At 42.4% G+C, this 27,348-nt stretch overlaps 2 protein-coding genes across 4 annotated transcripts in view; one reads left to right on the forward strand and one right to left on the reverse strand.

The window, feature by feature from the left end:
* Window positions 1–2,224: 2,224 nt before the first annotated feature.
* LRIT2 (leucine rich repeat, Ig-like and transmembrane domains 2) overlaps window positions 2,225–27,348 on the forward strand; it is an 81,652-nt gene continuing 56,528 nt past the window's right edge. The window contains exon 1 of the mRNA XM_081190888.1: window positions 2,225–2,337. The gene's annotated coding sequence lies outside the window, so the exon portion shown is untranslated. The remainder of the gene's footprint in view (window positions 2,338–27,348) is intronic.
* On the reverse strand, window positions 6,904–25,306 carry RGR (retinal G protein coupled receptor). 3 transcript variants are annotated; one of them, XM_081192383.1, is made up of 7 exons: window positions 24,998–25,306; window positions 16,833–16,989; window positions 13,880–14,001; window positions 12,092–12,245; window positions 11,245–11,362; window positions 10,827–10,940; window positions 6,904–10,046 (listed from the first exon to the last, which is right to left on the reverse strand). In XM_081192383.1, exons 1-7 carry the CDS (start codon window positions 25,077–25,079, stop codon window positions 9,903–9,905), a joined length of 891 nt encoding a protein of 296 aa, XP_081048509.1. In that variant the 5' UTR covers window positions 25,080–25,306; the 3' UTR covers window positions 6,904–9,902. The 3 variants fall into 3 exon arrangements, with proteins under 3 accessions (XP_081048509.1, XP_081048510.1, XP_081048511.1); XM_081192384.1 differs by lacking the exon at window positions 24,998–25,306 and adding an exon at window positions 20,517–20,668; XM_081192385.1 differs by lacking the exons at window positions 16,833–16,989; window positions 24,998–25,306 and adding an exon at window positions 14,209–14,527.

Consider the following 27,348-nt stretch of genomic DNA (forward strand, 5'->3'; position numbering starts at 1 on the left):
CTGCTGCGCTGCCGCCGGAGCACGATTTCTGTTCTCATTCTGAAGCAAAGTTCTTAACCCGAGATACTATTTCTGGGTTAGCGGAGTCTATAACCTGAAGCGTCTGTAACCTGAAGCGTCTGTAACCCGAGGTACCACTGTATTATAGGTTGTATGTAAAATGGGTCCTATTCCAAAAGGTAATACTAAACATGGCTTCAGGGTGGGGGTGGGGGAGGTGGAATTCAGATGCATTCTACCTTTCCAGATTGTTTATACTGCACAAAGGGGAATTTTATATGCTGTTTTAATAGTACAATAATAATTATTAATGTTTCACTATACAGTGGTACCTCGGGTTACAGACGTTTCAGGTTATAGACTCTGCTATGAGGTACCACTGTATGTCAATGAGACAATTTATTTAAGGGGTGGCTTGTCCTACATGCATGCCCACCAGGGAGCCAGGAATGGTTTCCGATTACCGTCGGGCCAAAGCCAGATGTTTCTGCTATATAATCTGTGGAATAACTATTAGATACAGAATAGTTCATTTATCAGTTTTGCTCACATAAAAATGATCCTTACTTCAGCACTAGGGGATGGTGGACAGCGGATTACATAGAGTTCAACAATATCTTTGGTTATCTACTGTCACCTTGTGTTTAAAAAATATAATTGCACTTAAGACCCCATTACTGTGAGCGGTAAACCCTGGAATGTAGAAAAACAGCTTGCAAAACACCAGCTTGTATTTCTTTAAAATATGGGTTTGTAAAAGTCATTGAATTAGCTAATGTGTATTAATTACTACAGCATGTGTCTGTTCCCCCCCTGAAATATATAAAACATGCCTTTTGGGCTTACATATTATTATTTTTTCATATCAAATTAAACAAACAAAAAGAAGTATTTGCAGTCATCACAATAAAGCTTGATCATGATGACCTTTTGGGCTCTTGCTGAAAGAAAGGCATTTAGACTTCCCCATATTTTGTTAATTTCACATATTGTTGCACATATGGTTATGCAACAAGGCTAAGGAATGTAAAATGCAATTCCTGTCATGGAAGAAACCTTCAGAAATGTAGCCCTTTGACTATTTTCCAGACCTTGTTGATGCATTGTACTATTTTTTGCTGTAACATTCTGTCTCCCTGGATTAGCTCTCAATATTTTCCCCATGCACGGAGATGTTTACCAGACATAAAAATGTTGACTTAGTTTACAAGACTTTTTGATTGATGACCCTATGACCTGAGGATGGATACCTGGCTAGATCTGGAGGGTAGTCATTTCCGACAAAAATGTATTTTTCCTGTATCTGTATACACAAGAATCCTGTGGAGATAAAGCATGACATTCCAGCTGAATTGCAGCTCCTAGACAACAGAGAATGTTTGTGTAGTAAATGAGATTGATGCCATTCCAGTCAATATTGTTTTGCCCAGTAGGGGGTGCACATGTATTTTTATTTTGTGCTGGCGGTGGGGAACATTTCATCAATATACTTGTTTCTGTAAAAAATCATTTCTGTATAAAAGGGGGTTTGAAAAGTACCGTATTTTTCGCTCTATAACACGCACCAGACCATAACACGCACGTAGTTTTTAGAGGAGGAAAACAAGAAAAAAATATTCTAAACGAAATAGTGGATATATGATTTTTGTGGTTCATGCTGTGGCCACAGACATGTGATCTGACAGTGAGTTTGGAGTAGCCCAATGCAAAAATCCCAAGGATCCTCTGCTCACGACTGCAGCAGATCCCCCCCGCCACCCACAGGCATTCACTCCATAACACGCACAGACATTTCCCCTTACTTTCTAGGAGGAAAAAAGTGAGTGTTATGGTGCAAAAAATACGGTATCTCTGCGGAATGCAGATTAGATAAAACAATGCCCAAGTTGACTCAGATATTTCCTAATTCAAATGAGACTTTCCCAACTTCATGCAGTCTCATAAGATCCCAGTTTATTGTTCTCCTATTCCTAGGATGAGGTAGAATTCAACCAGGTGAGGAGTGGAGGCCTACCCCTCCTTCTAGAGACATTGCTGACAACATATCTGTGCTTGACCAACTCTTTAGACATGTACCGGTAAATAAGGTGTCTAACAAGTTGGTCAGACCCATTAACCCAACAAAGGACTGGTTTGACCACTTCAGTAGTTCCCTTTGCTACAGACTCCCATCCTGGGACGCAGGTGGCACTGTGGGTTAAACCACAGAGCCTAGGACTTGCCCATCAGAAGGTCGGCGGTTCGAATCCCCACGACGGGGTGAGCTCCCGTTGCTTGGTCCCTGCTCCTGCCAATCTAGCAGTTCGAAAGCATGTCAAAGTGCAAGTAGATAAATAGGTACCGCTCCAGCGGGAAGGTAAACGGCATTTCCGTGTGCTGCTCTGGTTCGCCAGAAGCGGCTTAGTCATGCTGGCCACATGACCCGGAAGCTGTACGCCGGCTCCCTCGGCCAATAAAGCAAGATGAGCACTGCAACCCCAGAGTCGGCCACGACTGGACCTAATGGTCAGGGGTCCCTTTACCTTTTACCCATCCTACAGATACAAAGACTTAAAGGTGACCCACAGCATTATCCACTCCCCCAATCCTGTAACAATAAGTTTGACTATAAAGCTCAGTTGCTACAGGTGCTTGACAAATGGGACCTACAACAAAATGTTGCAGTGTTGAGTGCTCCTGTTCTTGCTGCCTGCCAGCCAGAAAGCCTGCGAGCCATGCTTGCCTGCCTTCTTTCAAGATACTCCATTCCACTTTCCCTCAAGTTTTCCATATTTCCAACTCCAAACTGTCAATCAGCATGCAGTACCTGCTGAGCAAGCTCAGTGCACACAGAGATGTTTTTGTACTTCTAAACCTATTGATGATGATGATGATAATAATAATAATAATTTATTACTTATACCCCGCCCATCTGGCCGGGTGTCCCCAGCCACTCTGGGCGGCTCCCAAAAGAATATGGAAAACATGATAAAACATCAAACATTAAAAACATGCCTAAACAGGGCTGTCTTCAGATGACTTCTAAAAGTCAGATGGTTGTCTATTTCCTTGACATCTGATGGGAGGGCGTTCCACAGGGCGGGTGCCACTACTGAGAAGGCCCTCTGCTTGGTTCCCCGTAACCTCATTTCTCGCAGGGAGGGAACCTCCAGAAGGCCTTCGGAGCTGGACCTCAGTGTCCAGGCTGAATGATGGGGGTGGAAATGCTCCTTCAGGTATACTGGACCAAGGCTGTTTAGGGCTTTAAAGGTCAGCACCAACACTTTGAATTGTGCTCGGAAACGTACTGGGAGCCAATAAAAGTCTTTCAGGACTGGTGTTATATGGTCTCGGTGGCCACTCCCAGTCACCAGTCTAGCTGCCATGACTGGGAGTTGATGCCTACCTCTTGCACCAATAGGGACATGTGATCCATACCTGGAGAATAAATTTGTTATTAGTATATATCCAACAATGATGGTCAGTCCTACACTCATGTTCTGAAATAGCATGTAGTCTAAAGCATACCTCATTTTTCAATTGCACCCCCAGTGAACCATTTTCTGTCAGTCATGTCATGGTTTATGTGGGTACAATTTTGTAGCAGAAAAATAATAATAAAAATAGTGTGTGCAAACTCTGACTGTGGATGATAAATCTCTCCAGAATAAGAGGACCTAGTCACATACAGGCTCCGGCAACTGGTTTTCCCTGCCATTACATGAAGGCCATAGTAAATTACTACTTGGTCACTTGCCTGTATTCACTCACAGAAAGAAGAACCAGAGGCATGTGAGGTTCTTTTTTTGTGGCAGTGGATACAACAAAGATTTGCTTTATTTCTGGAAAGAGAACAGGAAGTGGGAAGTCCAGCCTGCAAGTGAGTCGTGTTCACAGAAGGTGAGATTTGCCAGGTCCCAAAGGTCATGTCCACAGGTGAGTCACTCCATAAGCCTTATTGGGAGTGCCCCTAAGTATTTAATAAAATTAACCTGTCTCCTTAAATTAGTCACTTGTCCCCCCCCCCCCGTGTGTGTGTGTGTGAGAGAGAGAGAGAGAGAGAGAGAGAGAGAGAGAGAGAGAGAACTAAAATGCCACTTCCTCACCTCGATGAATACTCAGGACAAAAGGAACCATAACCAGCCTTCTTTTCCTCTTTTAATCTTTTAATTTCATTTTAGGGAGGGACAGAATCAGTTGGTATTTTGAAACATCAGCCATAGTTGCTGGTTATGCGATATAAGAACGTAAGAAGATTATACTAGTTTGAGTTTCCTGTGGAAATCAAAACACAGGTAACCACTTAATGAGCTAATCTTGTAAAAACATCAATTAAAAAGTTGCAACAAATGGTTCAGACACAAGTTATATATAAAATTCATTTGGCTTTCAAGGTTGTCATTTAGAAAAGAAAGTCTTTCCCCCTTGCCACAAACACAAGTGTTTCACAGTACATGTGATTATTCCTCTGAGGGAGTTCTTCCGTAAAAGGTCTCCCAGCCTGTTTCTTCCACAATCCAGCTTGTAATATTAATTTTGCTCCCCAAGTTGTTTTTTTTAAAATAAAAAAAGCCTTACATAAATTAAATCTTTCAGGGGCATGGCAAAGGTGTGGAGGTGATTGAGGGGCAATGTGCATCACAAAAAACAATTCGTCAGATATGGCAACCACACTGAATGAAGGAAAGATATAAACAGCAGCGAAGCGCTGAATGAAATACCAATGTCATAAAAATACCTGTATCAACATTTGACTGCAAGGAATCACTGATTGTTAAACCACACTAGGAATTGTAGCTGTGGGAGAGGAATCAGGGTCTCCTAACAACTCTGAGCACCCTTAAACAAACTACAGCTCCCAAAATTCTTTGGGGGAAGCCATCACTGTTTTAAATGGTACCCCTTTAAATGCATGGTGTGAATGTGGCCTTTGGGGAGGCTCAGCTCCCAGACATTCTGACTCATGGGTTCTATTAATGCAATAATGTATGTCACACAGGCTAATTTAGGGAAGATAGGTTTCTTTTGTCTTCAGTTTTAATCTTCCATAGTGAAGGCCTTTGAGGATTTCTCTGATTCTTGTCTATTTCTTACGCTTCATGTTGAAACCTAAAAAGGGGCCTCAGTAATCGTTCTCCTAATCGTTCTCACTTTTCCCAGCTTGTTTAATTTCTTTCTTTCTTTCTTTCTTTCTTTCTTTCTTTCTTTCTTTCTTTCTTTCTTTCTTTCTTTCTTTCTTTCTCTCTCTCTCTCTCTCTCTCTCTCTCTCTCTCTCTCTCTCCCTCCCTCCCTCCCTCCCTCCCTCCCTAACTGGCAATAAACCATCTGAGAAACCTTGTTTGGAATTTCCCATTCCTGCTTTCAGAGAAATAGTTCCAGCTTAATCCGGTTTCGCCATAGTGCCTTTCCTTAAGCATATTAGCTGGCAAGGCTCTCTTGCGGCCTCCACAGTCTGACTGGAGGTAGTGTGACGTCTATAATAAGGTCTGCTCAGTTTCTAAATCGGTCAAATCCTCTTGGCGCGTTACAAGTTACCAGTCACCTCAAGTAAACAGGTCACTGTTATTGAAGAGGACTTGGGATTTGTAACACATGCAGGAATTGATGTTGATGGGACTTGGTGTCTACTTATTGGTCTGGGGAGTTCTACCACATGTTCTTTCCTCTAGGCCCTACCTGGTACCCTCCAGAGAGTAATGGCCAGTGGGGCAACATGGCTGGGGCTGTGTTGCTCTCCTGGCTTCCCAACATTGTGTGTCGCTGCTGTTGACAGGGAGGGTGGGAGGGACATGGTAGTAGGAAGCTTGGATAAATGGTATCCTGCAGAATGGTGTGAGCAAGGGAGGATGAAGGTATTGCAGAAGAGCAACCCACCAAGGTACTTGCTTTCCCCAACGTAAGTTGCTCTATAAACCTTATGGTTCAGCAGGGGATATGGGATGGTGCTGTGGTCTAAACCACTGAGCCCCTTGGGCTTGCTGATCAGAAGGTTGGTGGTTCGAATCCTTGTGAGGGGGGGGTGACCATTGCTCTGTCCCAGCTCCTGACAACCTAGAAGTTCGAAAGCACACCAGTGAAAGTAGATAAATGTGGCAGGAAGATAAATGGCATTTCTGTATGCTCTGGTGTTCTGATGCACCAGAAGTGGTTTAATCATGCTGGCCACATGACCCAGAAAGCTGTCTGTGGACAAACGCTGGCTACCTCGGCCTGAAAGCGAGATGGGCACCACAACCCCATAGTCGCCTTTGATTGGACTTAACCATCCAGGGGTCCTCTACCTTTTATGGTTCAGGATCCCAACATCTTATGGAATGCCTTTCCTAATATGAACTTACTTAGACTCTTGGAGGTTCATCTGAGAACCTCCTCTGAAGAAGTCTTGGAAGATGTTGATGGGGGAAAGAACCTTTACAATGGTGGCTTCCCATTTGTGGAAATTTCCCCAAGCGTGGTCTACCTTGTGCCTTGGCTGACATATTCTCAGCATGAGATAAAAATGTACCTGTTTACCTGTAAATGTAAATGTTGCTGCTGAAGCTTTTCTGCTGCTGGAATTTGGGGTTGCTTGTGGGTTGTTGTTTTTTAAAAAGAATTGCACACTTCTATTATAGTGTGTGTGTACATGTATGGATATATATACAATGCTTATGTTCTTAAGATGTTGCAAGTTGCTGGGAAACCTTTTTTGTGTAACAAGCAAATTCAGTTGATAATAATTCTGGAAAAGATCTGTTGAAAGTTCTCTGTGGACAAAAGTTATTTGCCACTGCTTACTGACGGACTTTCCGAAGCATCAGTCAACAGCAAAGGTCTTAGAGTGGAATAACTATTTTTGTGGTTTTCTGGGTAACAGTTCATACACTCCTTATAATGTACTCCCTTCCTTGCTATTGGTTTTCTGCATACAATGACAAATCCAGATTTAGGATGGACATCTGGCCAGTCCCAGTTTATTATCTCATGTTTTATTCTGCCGTTGAATTGGCTGCAGCACATTGACACTGTGCATTGTCCTCACAAGAGTACAGTCTTCTTAATCCTTTTCTGAATATATAAGAGGCTTAAAGTATGGAGAAATATAAAGCAAGCACTTGTTTTATACTAAGCTCTGGCTATGCTGCTTTAATCGTATTTGCACTTACACAAATTCCTCATTTGCCATGGAAATTGTTCACACATTGGGATATAGCAATCAGGGCTGTTATTTTCCCCTTCCTTCCAATAACAGATTATTCCCCCTCCATTTTCTACTGTTCAACCCAAAGCCAAAGCCACATATATCAGGCTTCCCACAACCTTGATCCATGTTTCCTTCACCTTACTTCTTAGTGAGGTAGTAAGTCTCTGTGTGTATCATATGAAAAACATTGCTTCACATCGATAACTAGCATGTCAGGGAGGCTAGGCTAGAACCAGGGATGGTGCCCCACCATAAGGCAAGGCAACCGCTTGTCTCAGACGGAAAGGTGCAGCAAACTGTTGTCCTCTTGGCCTGTTTGCCAGTTCTGACCATTTGCAGAGCCCTGCACTGCCTGTTCCTGTTTTGTTGACTGGCTAGCAGACTGCGGCTGGTGCTATGGCCAGCTGGCCACCACCTCCAGCCCAGTGGCAGCTAGCCAGTGCCACCACTTTACTGCCACAGGAAAGTGGTAGAAGGGGTCCCAAAGTGCTGCCCTTGGCTATTGCATCTGCCTTTGAGGTCCCTTCCTCAGAACAAGGCATCGAAAGCAAGGTGAGCCTGCAGAGAAGGCTTGTTTCAAGTGATGCTGTTTATTACCGCAACACGTTAAATGATACTTTGTGGTGGCGGAGCAGGCCACTTTACCCACAATGCCTCACTCTGAGGAAGGATACTATGCTCTGCAGAGCAAAGTGGCCCCAAGGTAGCTGGTGGCAGCAGTGGATGAGGGGCATCATTGGGAGCAGGGGAAGAATGAAGAGGTGATGGTGGTGTGGTGCCAGGCGTGGGATCCAGGGCACAGGGGGGAGGCAGCTGGTTTGCTGTCTATCATAGACTCATAGCATCATGGAATTGTAGAGTTGGAAGGGACAACAAGGATGAGCCAGTCCAACCCCCTGCAATGCAGGAATCTTTGTGCCCAACGTGGGCTTGAACCCATGACCCTGAGATTAAGAGTCTCAAGCTCTAACGACTGAGCTATCCCAACACTAGTTGGATCTGCTTAGACCTAGCTTTCCATTTGGAGAGCATCAATTTTTGAATGGAAGAGTATTCAGTCACATAGGCCCTGCTTGAAGTCTGCTGTGGTACAACCTGAGCCCTCAACAAAAACTAGTCTGATATGAGAAAGGGGCAATGTATATGGTTGTGCCAGGAGGTGGAATGCCTTTTATATCATAATAACCTGCCTAAATAGTTATGATTAGCTGCTCCATATTTTATTCTGTTTGGGCCTTAAAAAAAAAATACTCATTAAGGAAAATTCAGTGTGAAGCTCTTCTTAAGAGTGACCCATTGGCAATAATGAGTTAGTTTGACACAAGGCAATTTAAAAACAAGATGGTGTGTGTTCCTTCCTGCCTTGGCTAAAATGAAAAGACTTTAGCATGCATGACTCTCTCATGCAAGGCATTCAATCCAAAGTTGCTTAGGAACTCTGCTGAGCATGGGAGATTCTGTACATGGGAAAGATAATTTTTGTTGTATATTGCAGCCCCAAGAGGGAACCCCCCCTTCCTTTCTTCTATCTCATCATCATCATCAGATGATTATATTTCCACTAACTGGGGTTAAAGAATGTTCAACTCTAGCAATGCCAGAATCTGTGGCCTAGGACCTCAGACATAGCAGAAAGCTACAATTACTACAATTAGTTTGGAATCTACTTTGGCAGCACCTCACAAAATATGGCTTGTAAGCTGTTGCAGTTTCAGACATAACACCAAACCATAGTTTGGCATAACACCTGCATAGAGCCATTTTGTGTTATTAAACATTCCGGGGTTGCGGGTGGGAACAGCATCAGCATAAGCATTGAGCCTTTTGACTGAAATCACAATACATCTCACAACATTAATATAGCAATATAGAACTCGACAGGCAGATTGCTAAGATGAGAGGCATTAAACCTGCACAACACATTACATAATGAAGACTGATTTGGCAGGCTTGACTGATGAGAAATCCAGTCACACATCCCTCCATCAGTTGCCAGATTTAAATAAATGGTATTCATGAAACAGTAAGAATTTTAGAAGCAAATTCCTCCTTTTGCAAACACCCATTTTATGCAAATAGGAAAACAGAGGCACAAACATACGGCCTAAATACTGGATACTGTCTTAATCGCTCAACAACCCAGAAATACCCTATGTACAAACAAGCAGAAAGCCTTAACAGATCCCCACTATTTCCCCCCCCTGCTTGGTTTCCTGCAGTTCCATCTTGCAACAACAACAACAAAACAATGTTCTTCACAGTTTGCAGTTCGTTTGAGGGACATGTAAAATGAGAGTGACCTGCAGAGGTTAGAGGCATCTTATTTGGCAAATGGCACGGGGCAGATGGAGAGGCAAGTTCGGCAACGACATCTGCACGGCGTCCTTTCAGTAATGCGACAAATGCTGGTAGACAATGCAAAGCCTTTCTAGTGTGAGACCGCAGTCGATTGGAGTCATAGTAAGTGGTTTCTGCTACTGGATGCGTCCAGTTGGGCCTGCCTCAATTTGGGACTGTTTCACACATTACACAGCAACAAACCTGACACAGAGTGGGAGACTCAACGAGAGTACGCAGCTAAACCTGGATCCCTGACGAGCATGCCTGTATGACGTACGAGGTTTCAAACACCAATTTGTCACGATATTTTTGAGTGTGCACTTCAAAACCCAACCTAGGTGTACATTTAAGGGATGTAGTGTGTGTGTGTGAGGAGGCCCTTGCTTAATGCCACAGCGCGTTACTTCGTTTTGTTATCAACTTCAGCTTTCTCAATCTTCTGTCCTGTGAGGAACTGCCATATCCCCCCTCTGTAGTTCTCGTTCCCCAGAGCATAGACCAAAGCATTGACGGCTGGCGAGGTTTTGGCAATAACAGCAGGGATCTGTTAGGGAGCAGAGCATTTAAGGAGGTTAGATAAGGATGGGTTCGTGTTTACACAGAATTTCATAATGAAATGTATGAGGTCTGGGTGGTACCCTGATCAGCAACTAATTTTTAACAGCGGCCATGTTTTTCACTGAGCTGGGGCTGATGGAACAACCTCCCCCATTCTTCCACTCTCTCTCTATTCCTATGTTCTGCCACTTCCATTTGCGCTCCTTAAATCTTGGGCCCACAAAACCATTCTTGGCTCTACCAGAGGAGCAAGGGACACACATTCCCTCTAGGTCGTGGTGCATTTGCCAGGATCTCAGGTGTGCTCCTCTTTGCCTGGACTCAGTGGCCAGGCAGGGGGTGATGATGTTTATTTCCCCACTGCCATCCATTTATACGGTGCTTTGCAGAGTTAGGCAAAAGGGTTAGTGGCCTGTTCCCAAGGATTATACAGTCTAAAATGGATTGTGTTTGGGGAAGACAGCAGAGGAGAACCCAAGAAGCTGCTTTATACCATGGCAGACCATTGATCCATCTAGCTTAGTACTGCCAGCAGTTCTACAGGATTTCAGACAGGGGACATTTCTAGCCATATCTGGGGACACGAGGGATTGAACCTAGGGCATTCTGCATGCAAGGAATAAGCTCTGCCATTGAGCTGCATGCTCCAATCTTCTTGCCTCAGGCTTCTGGGTGTTCTTTCTTGTACTCTCCCATTGATACCAAGTGCTTAGAATTGTCTTCATTGCACGAAAGATCTTTGTGCTCTCGGGCTATTTTTACATACCATTCGAATTTTGGGGGAGATGAAAGTCACATTTTCAACTGCGGCATAGAAACATAAAAGCGAGTAGGGACCCCAGCAGATGACCAAAGATTTCACCGGCAAACCCGTATTAAACTGGAAAAAACAAGAACAGAGAACGTGGTATTGCGTAAATAAAACTCATATAAAAAGTTAAGATTGATACAACACACAAAAACCCTTTGGTTACAACAGGAGCACATGATTTTGAGACAAAATAAATGTTTCCAGCACTTTGCCACAAATAGATTCCCCCTCCCCCTTTTAAATGGCAACCATGAGGAAGTTGAAAGACTGCTTCTTTTGTGTATCAGACTGCATAACCAAGCTATAGGAGATGGTTCCTTGAGTGAGAAAGGAAGCTGTGTACAACCCTTTATATGCCGAGGTATTTTCTTACCTTGAACTGTCCTGTTTTCTTGAATTTGTGATCTACCGATTGATAGGCTGTTAGCATGATGAACACCGGAATCAAGAAATTGAAAAGGGCCAGAGGAATAAGATAGGAAATATAATTCCTGGAGGGGGGAGGGGAGAGAGGAAAGGGCAGAGATCTGTCATTCTGTTTGCAATGTTATATAATTGATATTAAAAACCACTTAGGAGAGAAATCATATATTCAATTAGGTTTAGCAAAACATCTTAAGGGGCAGCTCTCTGTGTTAAACATAATAATAGTTCTGTGGGACAACTGTCTCTGGTGGGCTGCCTGATTTCTTAGGAGGCACAATATGATTAGTGGAGGTGGGGCAGTGAGGCACAGGGATGGAAAAATCCATCAATTTCACTTTCTCTCAGTTTCTCATTTTTCTAGCCTTAAGTTCAGTTCTCCACATTAGCTTGCAAACTTTTTTAAAAAACAACCTCACGAAAATCCACCAGTATTTCAATGCAAAATCTTTTAAATATGCATGATGTTTATTTCAGTTTTGCCTCATATACATATTTTTTTTGCAATGCAATTTCCCCTAATGCATTTTTGCAAGTGATTGTCACCAACGTGTGTGTTTTATGCATATTTTACCGCAGTGTGTGCATTTTTGTACATGTCACATGGCTGGGGAACTGCATCGCACCATTCAGAATGTCAAAGGATGGCTGCGTTTTAGCAGCACAAGAGCGATATTCTGCCAGGCAACCTTTTGCCACTGCCCTGTATATGTTTGTCTGTAAAATTCATTTTTACTAGTTGCGCCTCTTTTTATTTTTATTTTAAAGCCACACAGAAATGCCTAGATGGAACACACCTGTCTCCTTTGCTATAGTCCAATGTGCAACATGTTCTTAGAGGCTCGTAGTCATATTCACCCCATCCTAGAAGAGGCATCACAGCCCAGAAGCCAGCAAAAAGCCATAGAAATATCACCATGGAAATCACTGAGCCCCACTGTAGCTTACTTCCTGTAAATGAGAAGAAATCAGATTCATAAACTTGGAATGGAAATAAAAGCAGCAACTCTGAGTCAATTGACCAGGGAGTTCTATTGAGAGAGTAGGCTGTGGTTAGAGAAAGGAGTGACTAACTTATGTTGAAACAGGGAGTTTCTTCTTTAAGACAATGGATGGTGAAAGAAAAAGCCAACCTTCATGATATTTTGGATATATTTAAAAATTCTAATATCTGTTTTTCTACACTCCAATGAAGGCTGCTTTAGATTGATTGAAGATGGGTACTTAGGACAATATAATTTTTAAAATTCTGACTTTAAATTGTTCATGGACAATTGAATCCAATTTAACATAGAGATAATACTGTCTTCCCTACTGGTGCACGAGACAATTACAATGCCTCATAACAATAGTATTGCATCATGAGCCCTGTTCTACAGGCAATTTACTGTCATGCCCAAGAATTTACTGTCCTACTGTCATGCTTTGGACTTGTAATGTGGCAGAATGAAGAGGAAGCAGATGTTCTTCATGTTTCCTGTTCTCCATGCCAGAAAAGCATCTCCTCTACCTTGGAAAATTGCAATATATCTGGTGCATCTACCAGAATCCAGACATGCGGACATTTCCCCCTTCCCCCACCATCCCAAAGAAGCACCATCACATCCATAGTTCTTGTTATTTTCCAAAATATTTCATGGAAGGTTATGCTCTCAGAATGTTAACACCCTTTTCAGAGCTACTACAAACAATGTCTGATGCTTTTTAAAAGCACTTATGATTTAAACTGATAGGTAAAGATGAAGGTACGTATGTATCAAATAAAGTCAACTGGTTAGTACAAGAACTTCTCCCTGTGCAACAGGACTTCCCCTCTCTCTCCTCTCCCCATGTGCCCTTGCCCCTGCATGTCTCCAAACTGCTCTGGGTTCCCCCCATTCTCTGGAGAAGATTTCAGGAAGGACACGAGGGGGGCATGCAAGGACGGAAAATGGGCAGAAAGCCCTGTTGTGCTAAAGTGGCAAAACTTCATTCCGCTTTCTACCACCGACCAGCAAACCTCTTTTAAAATTCTTAAGTATTTTATTTGTCATGTTTCCATACCAATTTGTAATACTTTTTTAAAAATAATTTTTATTAAGTACAAATTAGAAAACATACATATTTACAACAAAAGAAAATACAAAGAAAAAAAAATACATATAACCAAGGAAAAAAATTAGAGAATACTCTGCCTCTTTTCACATTTACAGTTATTTATACCTCTATAAAATGCTATTCACAATAAAGGAGTGAAATGAAAGATAAGATATCATAAAAAAGAAAAAAAGAACAAAGAAAAAATAAAGAAGTAAAAGAAAAGGATCATAGGTGAAAATTTTCGAAAATTTTCACCAATTTGTCATACTTTTACATCATCTCTCCTTCTTGTAAACCGGGGTGGGTGTCATTTACAATGAACTAATGATCTAGATCAGGCATCCCCAAACTTGGCCCTCCAGATGTTTTGGGACTACAATTCCCATCATCCCTGACCACTGGTTCTGTTAGCTAGGGATGGTGGGAGTTGTAGTCCCAAAACACCTGGAGGGCTGAGTTTGGGGATGCCTGATCTAGATCTATACAAATACCAGGCTAGTACTTACTAGTGCAGTATTGATGATATCGGTCCCAGGCAATGGAAGCTGCAGAGCTAATGCTAGTCAGTGCTGTCAAAAATCCTTGAAATCCATGAATCTGGCAACCATCAGAGCCATAGGGCCAGTATCTGAAAAGAGATAAATGAAAACATTGGAACCTGCCATAGGTGGAGCGATCAAGACACTGATCTCACGCCCTACCTGGATAGGAAGCAGGGCCTGACCAAGACATTTTGCCACCTGAGGGGAACCACAAAATGGCTCCACCCACCCACCTGGGAAGAAGGGGTGAGGGAAGACTTATATCAGCAACAAGGGGGAAAATAAAGATTTACTTTAGGAACAAGGGGGAGTGCAGCAGCAGCAGCAACAGTGGGCAAGGCATCCCTTGGAGGCTGAATCTGCTGCCCTTGTGGGTCTTGCCACCTGAGGCAGTTTCCTCATCTTGCCAGCCCCGATAGGAAGGCAAAGTGGGCATCACCAGAGTTATGTGGGTCCACTCATGCTGTATCTCTTATGTTTATATTGTTGGAAGTACAACGGCAGGGAACATTCAATGTGTGAATTAAGGGATTAATTCTGTTTCTGTTTTGGCTCACAGCAGACTCTGAGTGGCTGGAGGTTCTAGTCAGTTGGCGAAGAACTGCAAGCGTGGAAGACATTTGAGATTTGACAGTTAGTGGCATTTGCAGGGAAAAGCGGCTCTGAAGGAGCTTCTCCTCTGTGCAGGTCTGGCTGAAGAAAAGAAAAACCTCTCTGTATATTTCTCCTCAGGTTATACCTTGCTCTTGTTCACTTTACCCTAAGTAAAGTATTATCCATTCCCTTTTCTCTTTAATCCAGTCACTCTGCTAACTGGTTATGGGCTCAGAAACACTATTGCTGTCACAAGCAAGCGTGACTCTTTTTTTTTTGGAAAGTTTTTATTTATACCTTTCAAGTTTATACATTTCATTAGTTTTACAATCTATTTAACATTTCAAAATTGGATTCCTTCCCCCTCTTTTTGTGGTTCCTTAAATTTATTTATTTATAATATCTTCTGCATATCCAAATTCATTTCACTTGCTCATTTAATTATCTACTGTAAATAGATACTCTTGTGAAACTGTGGGTTATTACAATAATCCTGCTAATGTTTTTATCTGTTTACAATTTATCTGAAAAAAAATCAATAAACCATTTCCATTATTTTATTAAAAAGTTTGTTATCTTGATTTCTTATCCTTCCAGTAAGTTTTGCTATTTCTGCATATTCTGTGAGTTTCTGTAGCCATTCTTCCTTTACTGGGACTTCTGCGTCTTTCCACTTTTGGGCAAGTAGCATTCTTGCTGCTGTAGTAGCATAAATAAATAAAGTTCTATACGATTTGGGTAGTTCTGTCCCTGTAATTCCCAAGTGAGCCTGGCTCTGAGAGAAAAGGAAAGTAAACCTGAAGCAGAACAAAGCATCTGAGGGGAAAATGGGAAGCAGTTCAGGTTTGAAATTGGGTACTGAAAAGCTGAGCAATGGGAACAACCCACTATGGAAATCCAAACTAGAAATCCTACTGGAAACCCACCTGTGGAAAGTGCTGAGTACAGACAGACTCACTGACAACCCTGGAAAACTGGGCCAAAGAGAAGAGGCAAGCAAAGGCAGCGATCTGCCTGCTTGTGGAAGATGACCAGCTCATTCACATCAGGAAAGATGATACAGCTAAGGGGATGTGGAATGCCTCATAGAGACTATGTGAGCTTGCAGATTTAAGCAATGATCGCTCCCCACATCAAATGGGGGGCGCCTTTTGCATGGTTGCGCGCAGCCCCCCAGATCCCAGTGTGGCTCCTGGTAGTACGGGCTGGCTTTGCCTGCCCCAGGCTGGATACCTGGAGGTCTCTGCCTACCTCAGCCAATCGCCCAATCCCGCCTGGGGAGGCGTTGCCAGGTGATTGGCCAGGTAGGGGGAGGGACTGACCTGCCCACACAACAGAAGGTGAATCTTAGCTGTGAAGCATCACTTGGCTCCAGAGCTTCTCCCACCCTGCCCTCCCTCAGTTTAGCCTTCTTTTGCAGGTTAATCTCTTCTTCACATGTACGTGGGCACTGCTACATCATGGTCAATGTTGAAGGGCCGGAAAGGAATTTTCCTGCATAGGCAGGTTTTGCCTTCCCCGTAGCAAAACGCCACAACTTTGGCGGTTTCAGGCCTTGGGCAGAATCCTTTAGTCTATCTTCCTAAATGGGGGGGGGGGGAGGCGTGAAGCAGTGATCCATGCCCCCCTTGCGGCAGTGATCCCAGGGTTCCCCTTTAAAGGGGTCTTGTGGGGAGGCATTGGCCATACGCCGAGAGGTTGTCATTGCTCTCCCCTGCGCCGGCGGCAAAATGGGGGGTGGGCTCTCTGCTTGAACATATGTTCTCCAGAGCCAGCTCATTCCCCACACATTCTGGATAACCCTGATGTCTCCCAGATCCCCGGCTGGGGACTGGGAAGGATAAATGCCTAATGCCCGAGCCAAGGTCTCCCTACATCTGAAACTTAATAAAGTTGTAGCCAATTTTAATCCCATCCCACAGCATGTTGTCTTGAGTCATTATTCCACTAGGGGGTCGCCTGGGGTTGGGGTGGACTCTGCCTGCCCTTGCAATAAGATGTATCTGCTGTGCAAACTGTATGGAATCTGGATGCGTTGCTCCATTCTCTCCTGACTCACTGCACATAACCCCAAGTATAGGAATGGTCAGTTTAAGAAGACTGGGAGCTTCTACTATATAGAACTTTGAATTTTGCATGTCCAGACATTGTAGCACCCTAATTTATTTTCAAAGCAGCATGCGTGAGTATCACACCTCTGAAATACATTAGTTTATCAGTGGCTTAAAAGGACAGATAAAACACATCAATTGTCATTAGCACTTATTTTTTTTTAGTGGAAAGGCACATTATATTCTTGAATAAATGAATAAATAAAATCTACCTTAAGAAACTAGAGAAAGCTGCAATGAATGCATTGGTGCAGATTCCACAGTCGGACAGAGCAAGGTTGAAAACCAGAAAGTTGCCAGGCGTTCGAAGTGCTTTGATTTTCCAGAAAGAGATGATGGTCAGCAAATTCAGAGAGAATCCAAGCAGCGCTGAAAACAAGCACAGGTTTAAAAGGGTTGTTTTATAACTTTTGCTCACGCTTGGACTCAACAAACTACACCAGCCATACCACCAAGCATTCAACAATGCCTCAACTTTTCTTACTCACATAGTTACTTTTGTATCCCTGTATCTGTTTATAACAATCAGAGTTGGCTTGGACTAGTTATGACAATTAACTACAGCCAGAGAGAAGAATAAGGAATCAGATTGAAACATGGGACCATTTGATTTGCCTAAAAATAGGGGGTAGTGTCCAATGCTATTCTTCTAGCTAGTGCAAGAGAGTTTTGCATGCACACACCCAACTAAGATAACTGGTCAAAAGGAAGAACAAAAAAAGGGACAAATATCAGAAGGGGGAAAGGGTTAGCCTCACTCCCTCATCATGGTTCCAGTGCAAACTGAGCTTGACCAAATTTAAGCACAATAATTGTGGCAAAACACATTTGCAGTTTTCCTGCATCATGCGTCGTTTGGTTCTTTGCTTTTACTTGCATTTGTTCCTCACCAAACAACAGCCAACTGTTAGTAACCCAGTTATGAGATGCAGCCTTTTCCAACCTGGTGCCGTTCAGAGGTTTTAGACTAAAAGTCACACTAGCCCCAGACAGCACCTGTCTGTATACCTCTAGCACAGCTCTATTTTTCTCAATTTATTAAAAAGGGGAACAAATTAAATTCATTTCCCAAGAGACCAATGTGGGTTACAATAGATCCCAGTCTATTATTTTAATACTTTGCATTTTTTTTAAAAAAAATCTAAACATGTACAGCAAACAATCATGACAAATAAATAAGGAATTATATTATGCAGATTATAAAGATATATAGATTATATAGAATAGATTATATAGATGATAAACAACTCAGGTTTATGGAAAGCTAAATCTGGTATAACAAACGACTTGAATATGGGGTACTTGGTTAAAAGGAGGTGGAAGAGAGAAAGGATTACAAATTATTCAATGGAATAGCTGAAACAAAATTGGTTTATTCTCAAAGTATTGATGGATGGCCCTCAGTAGGAAAGTATGTGCAGGTAAAAGGATCAGACATGCTCTTGTCTATAAGATGGTGAGATGTTAGTACCACTAGTACTGCCAATCAGGTGACTGTAAGCATGCCATCTTGAGTTTGCCATCTTGAGCATGCCATCTTGAGCTAGGAGCTCCCTCAGCCTCAGGAGCAATCCTAAGTGTGCCTTCGAGCAAGATGGTATAACTGAAGCTTCAGAAAAATCAAATCTCCCATGAAAGCTATTTGCAGATTGCTAAAACCAATTGGAAGTCTTCCTGAGTTGCCCTGCAATAATTCTCAGTATCCTCAAATTTTCAAAGCACAAGTGTGCAGGATTATTAGAGGCACTTATCATGGTTTACTGGGGTTGCAATCTTAACTCTTCATGCCGTTCTGATCTCCCACGGCCCCAGTTAGGACTGCTCTGCTTGTGAACTAAAATGACCTTGGTCCTTTATATTATTGGGAGAAAGCGACAGCTCTGCTTTGCATGCAGAAGAATAAATCTTCACGCCTCAGCATCTCCAGGAAAGCCTAGGAGAGACCCCTGCCTGAAATCCGGAAGAGCCACTGTCAATCATTCATTGTAGATAATACTGAGCTAGTTGGGGATCATAGAATTGTAGATCTGGAAGGGACCATGAGGGTCATTTAGTCCAACCCCCTGCTATATATATTTGCTCAGAACTGAGGCCCACTGTGTCCAATTAAGTGTGCATAGTATCGGAATTTGAATAATTCCTTCTACTTTATGTGACATCCATTACACTGCTGGGTAGTTAAATCAAGGGGCCAGATTCAACTAAATAAAGCTAGTGAGAGCCAGTGCCATGGGTCCTGTTAGCGCAACAGGGCTTCCCCCCTCACGTCCCATGCTTCCCCAAATCTGCCCCCCCATCAGCTCTGAGGAGTCCAGAGAACACCCAGAACAGCATTGGGGGGAGGGAGAGGAGAAATCGTTCCATCTGGCCAGCAGAAATGCTTGCCTGTAGAGCAACATTGAATTCCATCTTAAGACATGATGTAGCCAGAGTTAAGTAATTTTAATTCCCATTGATTTAAATGCACGTGCTTAGTTTTGTGCCATGGATATCAGTGGAACTGGATTATGCCCTGCATTTATTACAAAACTTTAGCGGCGGACATCCAACTTACATTGTTCTTTTTCCTCCGGAGATAATCCCTTGAAAACCCACCACCAACATATTTTTACTAAGACTGTGGCTGCAACCTTAAATACACCTACCTGGCAATAAGTCGCTTCAAACTCAAAGGGGCTTACATCTGGCTGCAAATTTACAGATTTGTATTGTAAATGTATCTGTCATCCACACTCCTGGATTGGAGGTCAAATATTTTCCCCACTCAAAGAACTGAACAGTTCTTTTTGACCATTAGAATAGGACCAAAATACATCAGCAGGAATGAAAGCATTTTTTTCGCTTGACAGTGATATATGCCACCATCAAATTTCATATGCATAGAGTCATCACACATGGAGTATACTTCAGCTACAAAGTGACTGATTTCATTAAGACAGATGCGTTTCTTAATTCTTTGAATTTTTCATTCCTTGAGAACTAAAAGTGTATTTAATTTTTACCAGATTGCCTTCTTTTATATCATTTTAAAAGTCAGCAGGCAATTATCTGTGTTTTTAGTAACAACATTAAAAAGCACAGTAAAAGGGAAAAAATGGTACAAAACCTAACAGGTTTCAGCCAAAGTATAAAAACGAAACTATAAATAACAAAAAGGATCAGAATTCTCAACTAGGCTGTTTGCTAATTTATCACTATCACAACTGTCTGTGAAGCTGAGACACTCAGCTAATTTATTACTAATGCAAATGCATTTGCACAGTCTGTTGAAATTCCTACAACAAGTTATGTGAAGAAGAAGAAATAGGGGCAAAATCCATTTAGCTGGACTTTTGAGACAGGTTTTTCTTTTGTGAGTAAGATATGCTTAAAATCCAGTGCTGTTGAATGATGTGTCCCTCAGCCTATTTTGGGCATCTTCATTCAAGTATGCAAGATTCTGTTATATAACCTTGTTAGGTGAAAAAAAGATGGGCACAAATGGAAAGCGATGAGTTTCAGAATAAACAGTCAGATATGAACCATCTGTATGAATCCCCAGTCCTAAATGCAAAAACCACCTTTTAAGTCCATACGGAACAGAAACAATAAAGATCTTTATTCCTGGAATCCTTCAAAACAACAAACTTAACTTTCACTCCTCAATAGTCTTGTTGCATAACATGCCTTGCAAACAACCTCTGCCCTGTTTCATAAAGGCATAATGAACAATGGCGTAGCCATAGAAACAAGATTTACCCTGAAGCCTATACTGCTCTATTGAAAGTGTTATGTGGTTATATATAATCTTTCCCCCTTCTTCTTCAAACCACAGTTTTGATTGAGCAATGAAACAGCAAGAAGGTCTGATCTGATCTAAGAATTCTCTGACCACACCACCCTTCATCCCAGCTTACCTTCTGCCATCATCAGGGTGCCCAAACCAAAGACTTCAACTTCAGTGAAACCTTCAGGGAGAGTGTGTGGTGTTGCCATCTTTAAAGCAGCAAGGCCAGACTAGCTTAGGCTCTGCCTCCCCTACTAGCAAACTCCAAGTGACAATCTCTCTCTCTCTCTCTCTCTTTTTTTTGGCTAGATGTTCTGACTCTTCCGAAAGCCTAAAACAGCTTCCTTCTTAAAGGGCCAGTTGGTGCATGGACATGGACTGAGTACAGTACAGTGGTTCTTCGGGTTACAGATGCTTCGGGTTATAGATACTTCAGGTTACAGACTCCGCTAACCCAGAAATATTACCTTGGGTTAAGAACTTTGCTTCAGGATGAGAACAGAAATCGTGTGGTGTGGCGCAGCAGCGGCAGCAGGATGCCCCATTAGTTAAAGTGGTATCTCAGGTTAAGAACTGTTTCAGGTTAAGAACGGACCTCCAGAACGAATTAAGTTCTTAACCTGAGGTAGCACTGTATTATGAGAAATGAGCTCTCTGTGCAACCTTTTCCAAAATCCCCATAATACAAGAAAGTGACAGTGGTCACCTGCCATTACTGGTAAGCTCTGAAAATTATAGTTCACAGAGGGGGAAACAAAACAGGAATGTGCTGTTGGTCTTTACAGCAGTTACTGTTGCAATATGGATAAGAAATTAATCCATTCCTGGTTTTATGCTTATGTAGATTCAGAGTGACCATTATTTCATCCGAGTATTCCTCTCATTTGTGTATAGCTTAGGCTTCATATGACCATGCATGCAAGCATTTAGCTCCAACATAAATCTCAAGTAACAATGGAGTCTAGCCCAACTCCCATCGCTATCTACCTCACAGAAGAGCCCTAGCTTTGTCGGCACAGAAGAATGTCCTATTGAATTCAGTGGGGCTTACTCCCAGGTAAGTGGGGTTGGCATGGCAGCCTTAGTCTGAAAACCAAATAAAGTACTGTGGTGAACAGCTATTTGAAGTAAGGTAATTGTCTTAGCTAATGGTCAGGGGTCCCTTTACCTTCACCTTTTACTTTAATTTTCTTAAATAATTTGATATGTAACCATAGCTTGCTATCTCTTTCTCTTAATAAACGGCCTTTCTTGGGCCTCCGTACAAATACATTTATCGTGGGTAAATAACCACTAATTACAAAAAAAATTACATAATGTTAAGCTGCCTTTATCATTTAATTCACTTACATGTTAAATGAGCGACTCAGAAAATGAAATGAGACTTTAAGAGAGCGAACCAAACTCTTTCAAAAACTAGGAACATGGGAAGCTGTCTTATGCTGAGTCAAACCATTAGTCCATCCATCTCAGGACTGCCTACACTGACTGACAGCCGCTCTTCAAGGTTTTAGAGGCTGACACTCCCAGCCCTACACAGAGATGCTAGGGACTGAACCTATAACCTTCTGCACGCAAAGCAGACATGCTATTGCTGACGTATGGCCTTTCCCCATGAAATGACCTCAGTATGAAGTGACCTTCTTCACAATGAAATATATGACCAAATAAACAGCAGAGCTGTTACCTCTGATGAGCAGATTCCATAGTTTCACAGAAAAGCACAGTGAAACATGCAAAACCCACATGGATACACAGCCTTTTCTCAGCTATGAAAACTTTGATAAAGCCTCTTTGGCATCCAGCTTACATAAATAAAGTACCACACAACTCTGTAAAATAAATTTACCTGACTACAATTGCTCATTTCTCCATGCTCATAATGATTTTAGGTTGTCACCTGAAAGCCTGCGGACAATGGATTAAGCACTAGTTCCAAAGGCTATTCTGGAAAATCATTTTAGTTCCCGGGTTTCTTTTGTTTCAGGATTGCTTCTTGCCTCCATAGCTGGTCTTCATAAACACTGAAACGTCTGTTTCAGTGTATCTGAAGAAGTGTGCATGCACACGAAAGCTCATACCAAGAACTAACTTAGTTGGTCTTTAAGGTGCTACTGGAAGGAATTTTTTTATTTTGACTATGGCAGACCAACACGGCTACCTATCTGTAACTGTTCATAAACTATGCGAAGCACCTGAGAAATGGCAAGACCTTTTAATCTGAGCTATGAGGTCTTAAGCAGCTTCAGCCTCTCAACTACAATGGAAAGAATAGCACTGACTTATACTACAGGGTATATTATTAAGTATAATGTAATATTTTAAGGATGATATATAATAAAAAGTGCTTTGAGCTTCTAAAGTGAAAAATAAATGCTAAATGTTATTACATTTACAGTTCCCACCAGATTTTGAAGGTGTACTAGGTGTTTTGAAGGTATTCTATTGTTCTAAGCACGTTTTGTGACAGGCAATTGCATTAACGCGAGCAGTTTCTGAGCTCTGGGTACAGTACTGAGCCTAAGATTTCAGATTAAAATGGCCACTGCTAGGCAGGGAAAGGACTAGACTATGTGAAAAATAAACGTAAGATATTAGCTGAAGTTCATTCATTTTCAGCTTTGTTTTCTTGCTATAAAAAAGCATGCCTGGACATTCCATTGTTGCGCCCATAACCTAGGTTTAAGGTGCAACTTAGCTAGCATTCATATCTCAGTTTCTAACTCTGGTTCCACTATATGGTTCATCTCTGTCTTATGCAGAATTTCCACGAGTGATGCACATTCCTGGCATGGAGATTCTGTAATCATTGGGTGAACCAAGTGGTGAGCAGATGTCAAGTGTCTGGTCTTCTGCATTGTGGGATTCTCTTTTGATGGCACCCACATTAGGATTTGGACCTCATATTTGACGTGACTCATATATTTCAATGAAATCAATGGGTCTTATTTCCAAGGAAAGTATGGAAGAAACCATGAAATATGGTGGTACAATCAAAATTGATGTTCACCTATACCAGTCTGATATAGTACTTACTATTGTACTCTTATTTCCTGATCTATTGTCTGTGGTTCTGGAATTGAGAGCCTTCAATTCTGAGTGGAAGCACCATATTATGAAAGTGGTAATTATTATTAGTTCTATTTAACACAGGCTTTCTTTCTTTTTTCCTTCCTTCCTTCCTTCCTTCCTTCCTTCCTTCCTTCCTTCCTTCCTTCCTTCCTTCCTTCCTTCCTTCCTAGGTCATATCTGCATTTCATCCAGTCTCCATCCCATCTCCAGTTCATCCTAACTGTAGAAGATGTAACCACAGTAACTACAATGACCCTGTACCCAACAGTATTCCATCACAAGCATTTTTCATTGTTTCAAACCCTCCAACATTTTTCCCAGTTGAAAAACTGAGACACTTTTGTAACATTCGTATTCTCACTAAGACTCACCACCTGGGCATCAGTGCCCATTATATTTCTCATATGCTGTATCCAGATCCATATAATGAATCAAGTTACTCTGCAATGGTATATCTTGCAAGGGTATCTAAACTGGCCATAACCTTTTCCTAAAAGTGTTTAATAACAAACCTGGGTTTAGTAATCAGGGACAGGTCTTGGGGATAGATGCCCAGGACCCCACTCAGCAGAAAAAGGTGGGGGGGCCCAAGATGCTACAAACCTGGTTTATCATATTTGGAAGGGGATGAAATAATACATGTTACTATTTACAGATGCCACCCCCCCCTTCAACAAGACAGGTAAGAGGTCTAGAGCCAAAATTTGCAAGGGCATGATGAGAACATGCAACCTTTTCCCTCTCCTCCAGTGTATAGCAGGGATTATTGACTTGCACCACTAGTATTACTATGGAACAGCTGCAACTCAAATAAATTCAGCAGTGCTTACAATCAGTGATGGGAGGAAGGGAAGAAAATGCACTGGAAGATTGTGCCCTTGTGAGTGCATGTCCTAGAGTAAGTTGCAGCCCACCTCCCATTGCACTATCTATCTTCTAGAGACCCAGGGGAGGGGCTTGAAACTTGAAGGATACTGTTGTGCAACATGTTAACAATTTTAAAAAGCCATTCATGGCATGTTCCACAAAGCTGATTTATCAAGATCAAAAGCAAAGCATAAAGGAAAATAAAGGCCCGTTCATGATAAATAGGTAAAGGTAAAGGGACCCCTGACCATTAGGTCCAGTCGTGACCGACTCTGGGCTTGCGGCGCTCATGTCGCTTTATTGGCCGACGGAGCCGGCGTTTGTCCGCAGGCAGCTTCCAGGTCATGTGGCCAGCATGACTAAGCCACTTCTGGTGAACCAGAGCAGCACACAGAAACACCGTTTACCTTCCCGCCAGAGCGGTAACTATTTATCTACTTGCACTTTGATGTGCTTTCGAACTGCTAGGTTGGCAGGAACAGGGACCGAACAATGGGAGCTCACCCCATTGCGGGGATTTGAACCGCTGACCTTCTGATCGGCAAGTCCTAGATTCTGTGGTTTAACCCACAGCGCCACCCACGTCCCCTCCATGATAAATAGGGGTGGTTAAAGTATATGTGTTGACTTCTATTTCTGACGCCATTTTTATTTGGAGCTACCCCAGCTTACCTTCTACCAGCAGGGCGGTGCCAATACTAAACACCTCTAATTCAGTGAAGCCTTCAGGAACAGGGTATGCCGAAGTAACCATGTCTGCAAGAAAAATGCACCCTATTTTGGGCTCTCCACCCCAGCCACAGAAGTGACCCGATCACTTCTTTTCACTGAATTTCCCGGTAGTCTAAGACATCCTTCCTTCTTAAAGGGCCAATCCGCGTGCTGACACATGAAAGTTCTTATAGAAAAGCTTTGGGGCTTTAATGCCAGCATGGCAATCCTTACAAAAATGCCCTTAATGAGTCCGGCAGAATCCCCATCTCCCCGCACCCCCTGCAACTGCTGCAAATCACATTTGTGTATTGTGGCAAAAGGAGAAGGCATTCACGGAAATCACAACAGGCTCTTTGTAGGGATGAAATTTAAGAACGCCCTCCGGTTAATTCTGCAACACTGGGAAAGAATTAAAGGATGCTGGAATGGCCAGTGGGGGAGTGAGTGAGAGGTAATTGGGGAGTGACCTGAATAAAAGCAACAAATGTTATTCAATGTCTAATTAGGGGAAAGGGGACAAAGGGAATTTCTGGAGCACATATTTTGTTGTTCTTATGAAAGAAATCCAATGGCCAGCAATTTTTGTGAAACTGTTTTCCTCCTTTCTGGTCCTGTTTTGTAATGGGCTGCTAATAACTTTGCAGATGAGCAAACCACAGTTACATATCTGAGCTGCACCCAAAGACAAAGCCTGCTCAAAAGGCCATGGCCCCTTGCAAGTTGGTGCCCGCTGCTGCAAGTCCCACTAAAAGCTGATTCACAAAATTCATTTCAAACTTGGGACCAGTTAGAGGTGCTGGCCAATGCTCAGCTGAGCTGCTACAAAATGCTAGGCCATGTGTCAAATTTGTTGTCTAGTAGAACTTACGTTATTGCTAGGAAGGATGGATCTGCCAGTTTTGGTTCTCTCCATTTCTCATTTTTCTAGTCTTAAATTCAGCTTTCCACATTTCTGAACAAGCTGGCAATTGTTTCAATAATAACAAAAAATGCTTGTGAAAATTCATCCGCATGTTAGTGCAAATTTCTCTGAATAGACACATTTTTGCAAGGCGACTTTCTCTTACAATGCATGCTTGTGTGCTGTTGACTGGAGTACTGCATTGCAAAATTTGGAGAAGTGCAATTTTTGAAGAATGGCTGCCATTCGGTTCACAAATTGTTTCAGAAAGTGTGAATTTGGCTGGTTTGTCATCAGAAGTGAGAGACTGAGCAGAAGAATCAATATTGCATTCCCCCTTTTCTTCTCCCAATAGTGGCCATCCCTCAAGGTGACCAAGGCCGATATCATCCCCGAATGGGGCCTGAACTTGGACTGAGATGGGTCTAGATAATCAGTTTCATCCAAGAATACCTGCAGCTACTTCACCACAACTCTCTCAATCACCTACCCAAAAAAACAACGTATTAGCATCCGGCCAAAAACTATTGTAGACTAAAGGGCACCACTCCATCACATTCACCATATCCTGGACCTACCCAGACATGCTGTGCCAGCTAGATTTTATTAACCTCAAGGGACAGGGCACATGGCTGGATGCATAGATACAAGAACCTTGTCAGGGTTCTCAATCCACATCAGCTGAAATTGATCTCATAAAACCTGGCCAGATGTGTCACTGGAGAGCTCACTTGCTTCTGCACAAACTATGTCATCAATAACACGATGAAGATGAACACAGTTTATGAAGCCTAACACTTTGTTTTCAAGTAGTGTTGTCATCTTGGGGTGGATAGGCACATGCCATGTTACTCTTGTCTGAAATGTGTTCAAATGGCCAGGCAACCCATGTTCAGGCGGAAAAGAACTAAACTTTTGGAGTTCTTACTTCCACCGGAAGTTCATAAATCAATCTCTAGACCAGAGGAGGAAAAGCTGTGATCCTCCAGATGTTGCTGGAGTCCATCTCATATCAGCCCCAACTGAAGTGGTCAAGGGAGTTGGAGCTCAGAAACATCTGGATGGTCACAGGGATCTGCAACAGAACCAAAGTATTTTTATTGACTTTGTTAAAGTGGGGAAAGCACTAAAAAAAATCAAAAAATCAACAGGTTACTAAATTGAGGGCATAGTGTATTAAACTACGAGACAGAGCAATCTTAAGGATGCTAACCTGGCCCATCCGGGTTAGTCAAAGTGTATTAATAGGTCTCAATGAGGCTGAAAATGTCTTAAACTTTATTGGAATGCCAGACAAAGCAGGACAATCGATGATACTTTTCCATTATTTTTTGCATTATTTTCTGTTGGGCTACAGACTGTATGACCTCAATCTCAAAACGTCCTGTACACATGGCCTTTGTCCATT

This window comes from Podarcis bocagei (genome assembly GCF_964188305.1).
Source record: "Podarcis bocagei genome assembly, chromosome: 4".
Classification (NCBI taxonomy): Eukaryota; Metazoa; Chordata; class Lepidosauria; order Squamata; family Lacertidae; genus Podarcis; species Podarcis bocagei.